Source organism: Microtus ochrogaster, unplaced genomic scaffold, assembly GCF_000317375.1.
Source record: "Microtus ochrogaster isolate Prairie Vole_2 unplaced genomic scaffold, MicOch1.0 UNK249, whole genome shotgun sequence".
Classification (NCBI taxonomy): Eukaryota; Metazoa; Chordata; class Mammalia; order Rodentia; family Cricetidae; genus Microtus; species Microtus ochrogaster.
In genome coordinates, this window is record NW_004949347.1 from 56527 (window position 1) to 67961 (window position 11435).

General features: G+C 36.5%; 1 protein-coding gene across 1 annotated transcript in view; it reads left to right on the forward strand.

Annotated features, from left to right (window-relative positions):
• Positions 1-5005: 5005 nt before the first annotated feature.
• LOC101995651 (cysteine-rich secretory protein 1-like) overlaps positions 5006-11435 on the forward strand; it is a 15519-nt gene continuing 9089 nt past the window's right edge. The window contains exons 1-4 of the mRNA XM_005372188.1: positions 5006-5107; positions 8154-8270; positions 9389-9479; positions 11131-11276. Coding sequence (XP_005372245.1) covers positions 5006-5107; positions 8154-8270; positions 9389-9479; positions 11131-11276 — 456 coding nt within the window. The remainder of the gene's footprint in view (positions 5108-8153; positions 8271-9388; positions 9480-11130; positions 11277-11435) is intronic.

Here is an 11435-nt window from a genome sequence, read left to right on the forward strand (position 1 = left end):
TATTTATTTATTTATTTATTTCTCTGTTTGTAGTTTCTGTTTTTAAATTGATTTTTATTGAGCTCTAGATCTTTCTCTGCTCCTCTCCCTGCCTCTCCCCTCCCCCCTTCAACCCTCCCCCAAGGTCCAACATGGGAAATTTCTAAGTGATTTGTGCATGTCTGTGTGTGCAGAAAGAAAGATAGATAAATAGATAGATAGATATAGATAGATAGATAGATAGATAGATAGATAGATAGATAGATAGATAGATAGATAGGTGAGATATTTTCCCCTTTTTTACTTCTGCCTCCTCCTCTTTTGTTCTCCTTCCCATGAAGTTAGGACAACAAGCACATTGGGATGAAGTTATTTATAGCTCAGTAAACCACATCAGTGATTTTCTGTACCTCAATAATGTATTTTTGTCTTAGTCCATTGGTGTTGTTAAGACAACAATAAACTGGAAAACTGGTGAACTATAAAGGAAAGAGATTTATTTTGGACCATTGTTGGAGAAGCAGAGAAGTCAATATACTGCAGTCTGCTGGCATATTACTGTGGAAAGCCTATAAACGTGGAAGAGAGATTACATAGAAACCGAGACCAAACGTTTGCTTTGTTACTGCACTGACAGTTAATGATCCAGTGTTGAGACAAATAGATATTGTTCACACCAGAAAAGCATTGTTCTTATTTAAATGTCCCCCATAACTCTGGTACAGTTGCACATATCAAGTCTTAGTATATTGGGTGGTGGTAAGCCCTATTCATACTACACCAGTTCTGAACAATTCGAGGAGATAGTGTTTTTTAAGAGAAGGAATTATATTGGTCTAGTTAAGTGATGGTAAATTCTCTAAGATCCATGACCTAACTAGGCCTGGGTAGTTGGCTAGGCTTATAGTACCAAGCATCATTTACCCCTTTGTGAGGGATCTTTAAGTACATCTCGACAGTTGTTGGTTACAGCCAACAAAAGAGTGCTGTTATTGCATCTTTACAGATATCTTACCACGCTTGTCATCATTATGGTTCATAGGCATAGCAGCTGATGAGGACTACTGATTGCTATTCTCTATTGGCATCTTGCATAGCAACTTCTGGAAGGAGGCTTTCAGATCAGAGCCAGCTCAGACAGAGTCCTGTATCAGAAGTATGTGGTGTCTTCAGAAAGAGGGACTTACCTTTAACATCTAGGCAGCAATGGAGGGCAACAGCAAAATAACCTGTATTGTTCCTGTGTAGAGGTATAATAGAATAAATTGTTCAGGAAGACCAGAAGCTGTCAAGTCCTCTTAGCTGGAGTTACAAGCAGTAGTGAGACACCTGAGATGGGTGGAAGAAAGAGAACTCACTATTCTCTGTAAGAACATAAGTTACTTTTAACCACTCAGTTGCCTCTACAGCCCCTTAAAGGAAATGCAGCTCTGATAAGATGAAAATGTATTGGTTAAGAGCTTTCAAAGCATCTATTGAAAATATATAAATATGTTATGACACTAGATGAGCACCAAAGAGCTAGTAAATTCTCTATTAATTTGTTTCTAATAACCATATACAGAGTCACCGTATGATGTCAAAATTTCAGTTAGATGACCAACTATAGAATCTAGCATGACAGATCCTGTGTCACACCTTGATAACCAAGGTGTGCTTGTCCAACCACATTGTGCCAAAACAGGAAATAGGTAGAGTACATATAGACAGTTCCCACTCTTGTCTGTCATCAGTTTTTCTTCCAGCCAGACAAACACCTCATTCTGCTCGGATACCAGAAGTAACACTCCTTTATTTTAAGCTGAATCTCTTGATGCCAATGCCTTTATAACTCATCAGCAGCAATGTTTCATAGTTAATAATTTGTATCTGGATTGTTGCTGAACCGTACTGATAATTTTATTAAGAACAATGGTATTTATTTAATCTTGTAAAGCTAAGTATACATGATTTTAGTACCTTATTTGTTATCCTGGAATAGACTTTTAACAAAGATGTGGGAATGATTTTTTATTCTACAGTCATAAATAATGCCTATGGCTTTTCAAAGTAGTTGTGTTAGAGGTATCTTTACTAGAACTATGATTTATAAGTGCAGTGAATTTTCTGTGCACTGATGCAAATATTATTAGATCTTAGATGAGAAGGTAGGCTTCCTCACAAATATACATTCGCAAAATCAACCTTATAGCACTGAACTTGAAATAAATGTGTTATTGGTGATCATCAGAAGAATATTTAACTGGTTCATAAATACATTCACGACAAGCAAAAAATAAAACATTTCATTTTTCTGTTCATATTTAAATAGACTCAAGTAGCTTGTAGGTTTTTTACATGTATAAATATGTGTATATCTTATATGACAAAGCAGTTTCCCTCATAGGTATTTGTGTTTGGTGCAGACAAGAAATGTTTCTGCTCAAAAAACGAAAAAAAAAAAAGAAATGTTTCTGGAGAATATTAAGATATTATGATACTACTTAATGTCAATTAAAATGGTATTATGTGACACTGGAGAAGATTGTAATCCCCAAGGTCATATATTGATGCCCTTCCCCAAATGCTTAAACTATGCACTCAGCAAGTTGACATCTGAACCTACAGTGCCTTCCAATCAGGCAAAACTCCTGACATTGTATCAAAAGCAGCCAAGGCTATGATAAGTGTCAATTCTGAGATCTGTTGATTATAGAGTGCACTGTGGCAACCCTTGAGGCACTGGCAAATTGCAGAAATGTGTGTCAGAAATTTCAAGTCTTGTAGATCAGGCACAGTTCTGAATTCCAGTGCCATTGCCCAGAAGATTTTAGGACACAGGGGAATTATTTCTTGGAAAATGAAAAGAAAAAAAAAAGAATACTTTTCTAGAATTGACAAGACTGTTGTCCTTATATGACATTTGTCCAGATCGTGACCATAAGGACATTTAGCAGTCTTGTAGAATTTATATTCTGCATTGACTGCTTCGTATATCACAGACATGACAATGAAAGCTAAGTGAAGATTACACATTTCTTTGGAATTTAGAAAATATTGTAGGTAATACTCAGGAGAATATGACTGGTTATCATGTGATTCTTCCTGTAAAGCATTCACCCCCACATACCTCTGCTGGGGTTTGATTGACGTGTTCCCTTGTGTACATAATCTTGTAAAGCACCTCAGTCTCTGTCTCTCGGAGCTTAGGGCTTTGAAGCCACAGAGACGGTGCTTACGTTTCAGCTGTGTTCCCTGAATTCTCATGACACCTCAGTATTAAATCTCTAATACTGAGATTGCTCATGTGTGAGTGGGATATTGAGTCACAGTATCTGCCTACTATGTTTTTATGAGTTTTAAAGGAAGCTTATAGCGAGTCATGTAACAAGTGATATCAAACATAGTCTATGTTGTTTTGTGTGCCTGGATTAGGGTAAAGACTGCTTTGGAAAGTACCGTGAAAATTATCTATTCATGCACTGTATCTTATCTACATAGACCTTTATTCATTGTAGAGAAAGGAAAACTTTTCTCACTCATTAGGAGAAATCATTAAAAGCAAGCTGTAGGTGCTGGCAATTTATCTCAGTAGAGATTGTACTTGCTATGCAAACATGGGTGCGGAGTTAAATCATGAGAATCCATTTTATTTTTTTTAAATTTATTTATTTATTGAGGATTTCTGCCTCCTCCCCGCCACCACCTCCCATTTCCCTCCCCCTCCCCTCATTAAGTCCCTCTCCCTCATCAGCTTGAAGAGCCATCAGGGTTCCCTGACCTGTGGGAAGTCCAAGGACCGCCCACCTCCATCCAGGTTTAGTAAGTTGAGCATCCAAACCGCCCAGGCCCCCCCAAAGCCAGCACGTGCAGTAGGATCAAAAACCCATTGCCATTGTTCTTGAGTTCTCAGTAGTCCTCATTGTCCGCTATGTTCAGCAAGTCCGGTTTTATCCCATGCCTTTTCAGACTCAGGCCAGCTGGCCTTGGTGAATTCCCGAAAGAACATCCATTTTAAAGCCAGATGGTGTGACCACATGCTAAAAGTTTCAGTGCAGGCAGAAGGCATAGATGGAGAATACCCAGAGCAAGCTGTTTAGCAGACTAACTGAACTAGTGAGCTCTGGGACCCCTGACAGTTCCCATGTCAACTTAGAATATAGAGAGCATTTAAGGACTCCAATGTCTGAAATTGCATTCTTATACAAATACTTTCAATTGGCACACATTCAAGTGTGTGTGTGTGTGTTACTTAATACCTTTAATAAGAGAATGCATTCCAAATTATTTAAATTGTTTTTCCCTATTTTTGAACATGGCTTTAAATTATCATACATTTACCATTATATATAAAATATGATGATGAGACTTTAAGGTTTGCAGGTTCAGTCTTGGCATTATTGATCAGACTTTGATAGCAAATGTAAAATGTATTAAGACACTAAGGCCATTGACTTAACCAAAATGAAAGAGTTGTGTTTGGTAATGTACAGATATGTCTCAGCATTTGAGACTTTCGGGCAAACTTGTTAGTTTGAAGCTACACTGGGCCAGATAGTGACATCTTTTCTCAAAAAGACAACAAAATAAAAACTTTGAATGAATGAATAACAAACAAACAGCATATAATGGAGTAGGCATATCTTAAAATATCCAACAAGGGTTAATCATGTCATAGTAGTGTCCTGTCAAGGTGATAGATGAGAGCTTTTGCTACTCTTGAAAAAACAGAGGAAGAATTCCTAAATTCCTAGAATCCCACGAGAGGAACTACATGAATTAGAATTGTGACAGAGGGAGGAGAGGCTAATTACTCAGAGCCATCATAGGTGCCTGCTTGGGGCGGGGGTATCACTTAGGCTCTTTGGTTTGTTCCTTATTGCATGGGGGTAGGGGACTGCAGTCCCCTTGAGCTGATTTTATTATCATTTGGATGATATAAATAGTAGTTCCTCCTTGCTATAGTGGTAGTAAATCTGGGGTATGGAGCCCATTACTTCCTCCATATATTCTGCATCACTCAGAACCCACTGTACTAAACATAGTAATGCCGGTCTTTTTCTCCTCCTGTTTTCTAGACATGACATCATTCCCATTGTTGTTGTTCCTGGCTGCTATGCTGCCCCCATCCCTTCAAGATGACTATGAGGTATGGGTAAGGTTTAATATCCTCTCAGAACATTTTAGGCAACTATGAAGGCTAGGAAGCTATCAGACCATTTTTTAAAACTATAAAAAGCCAGAGTGTGGAGTAAGTCTCAAAGTACTCATTGATAGTTTAGAGCGATTGACACTATTTTTAAAACTATGTCGAATGACCTTGTAGCCCCAAGTACAAGTTAATATTAAACAGAGGGGACAGGCTCCAAAAACCACAGAGAAACCCTGTCTCGAAAAAAAAAAAATATTAAACAGAGGTTAAGGTCATGGTACACATCAATGAAACAGGCATACATTTATCACACAGAGTAGATATCGAAGATAGGGCTGGATGCAAATATAATACATTTTTATTCAATGTCACTTAAATTGTATTTTTGTTATAGTTTTTAAGTAGAAATATTGATATTAATTTAAAACACGTTTTTCTTTTTAATGAGTTCAAGAAATTAAAATCAAACATGATATTTGGGTTATATTTGTATTGGAATTTTTATGTCTGTGGATTGATTTTTAAATTTTCTTAAATTTCTTAAATTTTCTGTTCCATGAGCTGTTATTATTTTCTTTAATCCATTTCAACGTGGTCCTCATAGACAACTGATATTATATTCAAATTTAGCATGGCTTCAACTTATTCATTTCTGTATGTAACTTTCATAGATAGTGTTTGAGAAAATTATAACTACATTTACAATTTTAAAAGTTTGCTAGAATTGAGACCATGATGATGCTTAGCAACACTTGCTCAGAATGCTTGGGTTTGATCATCGCAATGCACACACACACACACACACACACACACACACACACACACACACACTTAACACACCAGAGATGTTAAGTATGTCTACTATGCAAACCATAAGTATGTACATGAGGCAAATAGTAATTATTTATAATATGTTCTTATGTTTAGGTTATCACAGATGAGGTTCAATCATCTTCTTTCATGATCGAAAGTGTAGGGCCAGCAAAGTTATTCTCCTTTTGGTTAGAAATCTAATAAAATTAGGAGGATTGGGCATTGCTATAGCCTTCATACACTTCTTCGGCCTCTGCACTGAATTCCTCAAGAGTAGGGAGTGCCAATAACTGGTTAAACCTGTTTTTGAATATAAGTTATATGTCTTTTGTTACAATAATCAAATTAGCAATTTTGAAACCACTTGTTTTCTAAGTGTTCTTTCAAACTGTTGGCATTCCCAGTTTCTTTTTTTAAAAATATTAGTGTTTTATGGCACTTTTGAATCATCTATTCTCCTTCCCTTCTCTCTCCCTCTCTCTTTGGTCTACTGGTACTTCTTTATAAATTGTCAAGATCCAAATAGCAGAGATATTTAGAGTCCTCTTTTATGAATGAAGGCTTCTTTGAGAGCTGCCATGAACAACTGATTCCTCTCCAGGTGTCACTTACTATTGTTCCTCTTGGCTTTGTTTTTTGGTGTTGTAATTATTAGGTCCTATCACCTATCCAGTATAAACCCTCTAACAATTTGTTCTCACATCTCAGTGTTTCTAGTATGTTTTTATTTTTAATCTGTACCACTGCCTGTTAAGAAATATAAGCACACTTATTGTCTGGTGGAATTTTTATCTTCCATGGAAGGTAGGATAACAAGCAGAAAATAATAATGATTTTCTCAGAAGGTATATATTTTGTCTTTAGAAATGAAACAACTTTAAGTAGGTTTTCAGGTCAAAATGGAATGTTTGGGGGGAGAGGCTGGAGAGGGGACTTGGAGGACAAAAGCATTTACTACTCTTGCAGAGGACCATTTGGTTTCCAGCATCCACCTGAGGTTCCTTACACCCACCTTAACTTCATTTCCAGGGAATCTAGTATTCTCTTCAGATCTCTATTTGTATTACAGTCATCTACATGAACTCAAACACAAACATGTTCGCTTCATTAGAATATATGTATTAGAAAATGATGCCATTCCCTTAATAAATAAACATCTGGGGACATTCTTACTTTACATTAAAATAAAACATGAGAATTTTCAAGCAACAACTTTAACATGAACATCCTTTCTGTCTTACAGAGCAGTGGCTGTGAGAGATCTCTTGGCACGAGGCTCTCATCAGTGTCTTCAGAACATAAAATATTGGGGAGAGATGGATATGTAGTAGACACTGGCAAAGTGCTATGGCTAGATCCATGGTGCAATGTCTGCAGAGTTTTGTGGGAGTAAGTACTGTAGGAAGGAGAAACAATTTCTCCCATCAGGAAGATAAAATATATGTGAGGGTCTGTCCATCAATAATTATGCTGTAACATCTTGCTCTTCCCTATAAAACAGTACATTTTGGAGTATGTTTCTACCAAAAAATGGCTCTTATATCTCTGTCAACTTACATAGTATCATTACACCCTCCTGTCCCGCACAGACACAAAAATGTAAATTTAAATATTAGCATCTGAGTTAACTTAGCTGGCTTATTTCTGTTCACTGAAGCATAAAGTCAGAAATATTCAACTGTTTTCAGGAACTCATTGCCTCCAAATTGACATGGATATGAAATAAACCTGCCTTGAGAGTGACTACCAAAACCTGTCACATATAAAATTCTCTTATTGTAATAATTTTGAATGCATACATGTACTAGGTCTGGCCTACACATTATCTCACAAGCATCCAAACTCCTGGCTAATGCTTAGTAAGGTCTATTATGTGTCTTCTTCCTTAACACTTCCTTGCTACAATATAATTGAGTCTGAATGAGTTAAGTTTCTCTGCTGTGTATGGCTATCATTACTACTGTCTCTTAAGTCAAAATTGACATATGTAGGTATCCTCAGGAAAGTTTTTACTTTGACATGTCATGAATTCATTTATAGTCTCAAAATTCTGTTTAAAGTATTTCTTATGAAAATGTCATAGATTTTCTTAACATTAATTATGAAGGTTTAATGGCTAACATTTTCATGAGTCCTTTAACAAAGACCTTCATTTATCTTATCCAACTTAGTCACCTTTTTGTGCAACTTTAACAGACACTAACGTGACTTTATTTTTATTTCTCTTTAGAAACTAGTCTTTGAGGATTTGTCAACCACTACAGAGTCAGTTATAGAAAAGATTGTATTCAAACACCATGAACTGAGAGTATTGCTTGATCCACGTGGTAGTGACTTACTGGAGATGGTGAGGACTCACACCTGGACACTCCATCTGGAGCGCTATGTTGGGAGCCTGCAGATAACACTTGGCTTCTCCTGTGTGCTTCAGGAGGGTCTGCCTCTATTCTAGCATCGCTTTTTAACAAAAACAAAAGTATTCATTGCTTAGTTTATGAGCATGTTTACCTATATGTGAGCATCCACATAGAGATTGGACTTACTATGTGTCTTTAGCAGTGCTTGATCAGAGTAGAATTGACTAAGTTTCTTTCATCACAGTAACTCATTGATATTATGGAGCTACAACAATTATAGTGACAGAGTTAAAAATCAAATCTTTTGACTTTGGTCTGTAGTGAAAATCCAGTATGTTATTTTGGTAGATGTTCTTCTCTCTCTTAATCTTGAGACAAAACATCTCTCCTTTAAGGTTCAATGACCTTTTATCTAAATAGTCTACTCCTCTGGATTAAGAACCAAAGTCCACGTGTCTCTTCAATTCATTCAGTGAGGGAAAAAGAATGAAACTAGGATTTATAAGGCACCTTCTTACGGCTATAAAAATAGTCCTAGCACTTCCACGTGCTTAGTGCTACTAGTAGTACAATAAGCACTCAAAGTCTTTAAGGGATCCTGTTGTGATTTCAGCAAGTCATCAGACCATTAAATATTTTAGTATTTTTGATGACCTTAGGAAGACAGACTGCTTGTATTTATTTGGTAGAGAAAGGGTCACATAGAAGTGGAAGTAACTTTGGACATAGAGTATGAAACTACCAAGAAGATCAAGAGAGGGTAGAAATGGACTGTAGCAGATACAGTAAGAACTAAAGAGAACGTGTGTGACATCACAGGAAGGGTAGGGGTGGGAGGGCACAAATGAGAGGGTGGGCAGGATCAGGAAATGGGGAGGGAAGATATGCAAAAATAAACTTAGTTATAAATGTTGTAAGGAGAGTTGGTAATATATATGCTACATAAAAATTCAGATATATGCTACATTATATATTGGTTATGATGACAGGCAGAAGGTGCCTACCTTTTTGCAATGATAAAAGCACTCATATCAGCCTGTCTGCAAGGATCATGTGACTTTGAGGTCTGAGTTTTCACATGGCTTTTTTGTTTCCTTTTAATCTTTAGCAGTGGAACAGTGAGGCTCAAGTAAATGCGCAGGCCTGGGCAAACCAGTGCTCTTATCAACATAGTTCTCAGGAAACCAGAAAAATCGAAAGTATGTATACTCAAAATTACTTATAATTATATAGAGAACAAAAGCCCATTTTATATAATGCTTAAAAAACATTGTAAATAAATGCCTATTCTCACACTGCCTTTCAAAAAATTTAAGTATCTCTGCCTTTTGAAAAAGTTAAGTATCTTTGCCTTTTTAAAAAATGTTAAGTATCTCTAAAAGGCTCCATTCTGTGCTTGTTGGATGCTTTATATTTTACACAAACTGTCTTTCATGATGCCAGCCTTGCTCCTTGCGACCAGACCACAAGTGAAACAAGGTCTGGATCATTGCTTTCTCTGTTTTGAAGACTGAAACTGAAGTCTGGATGAAAATAATTACTAATTAAGATCTTACAAAGGAAATTTAAAACTGGAATCTTTTATTTCACTCTTTTTTTAATTATATGCAAGTGTGTCTCTGTGTATTTATGCATGTGTGTACGTATGTAAAAGTGCTTCTGAGGCCAGAAGAAGGTGTCAGATCCTCTGATGCTTACAGGTCACAGGTGGATACAGTGTTGCTGTCACAGGCAGTTGTAAGTTATCCAGTGTGGATGCTATGAGTTGGGTTCAAGTCTCCCAAAATAGTAAGGTATGCTCGTGCATGCTCAGTCATTTTCCCTGGCCTCTGAAATCATAATTTCCATATTTTAATAAAGTATCTTATCTGTACACTCTGAGTAGCTGAAAGATATATTATGTTAAATTAAAAATAAACTATGAAACATAATCTTCACATAAGGAAGGGTAAAATGATGACAAAATAAATAAATAGGCAATAAGATCAAATATTTCTTGAAACATTAAAAATGATCACCTTTTTCTCCAAATTGAATCTAGTAAATTAATCACCTCTTTTCAAGGTTTTACCATTTAGATATTCTTAATTTAATAGCACAATGATTAAAATTTTATTTAAAAGACTACAATATTCAGTTAAAGTTTAAAGTAAATGTTTATTTACAGAGCTTGGAAAAACTACTAAACTATTTTTTAGCGTTAAAGATATTTTCTCTCATTTTCTGAAGAAAATATGGCCCAGAAATTTTAATTTCCTAGTTAAGACATTACCTATAAGCTGTAGAAATATAGTCCCTTCTCTTTTTGTTTGCTTTGTACTTGTAGTTTTGAAAGAATGACTGCAAAGAATGCTCACACAGAACAATAATCCTAAATATGTAAAAGGTTTATATAAAAATCTCTAGGAGATTACAGGACAGAAATGGAAGGAGCTAGTCTTTGTCTTCTCTATGAAGGCAAATTTACATTTATTTTACATGAGGCTCACTCACATGTGAGTGCACACACTTGTGTGCGGATACACACACACACACACACGTATGGAGAATTTATGAGATCAAAGAGAGAAGCTACTGAGGAAAAAACTTTGCTACTTAGTGCTTATGGTGTTCAGCACAAACATGTTGATACCTCTGGCTACTGTTCAGCCAAAGGTTCATTAGGTCTGAATCATGACTGTTATGTTATTCAAAAGGAACTGCAAACGATGACTTTAAAGAACAGGGATCCCATACATGTGTGTGTGTGTGTGTGTGTGAGTGTGAGTGTGAGTGTGAGTGTGTGTGTGTGTGTGTTCCACTTTTTTCTCTATTGCTGTCTTCATGAGTGTCCTATTTTTTTCCCCGTAGACTTAAGATGTGGTGAAAATATCTTCATGGCATCTTACCCAGCATCATGGTCACAGGTCATCAAAAGCTGGCATGCTGAATCCAAAAATTTTAAGTTTGGTTCAGGGCCAACAACACCGGGTGCGGCAGTTGGACATTATACTCAGGTAAGAAAAGGTACTTTCTATTAGTGCTAGGCAAGGGAAAAAAATTTAATGACTTGATTGATTTCCTTTTTTCTTTTATTGAGAAAAAAAAGTTCCGCCTCCTCCCAGCCTCCCACTCCTCCCGCCCTCCCCCCACTCCTCTCCCCCTCCCTCTCAAGT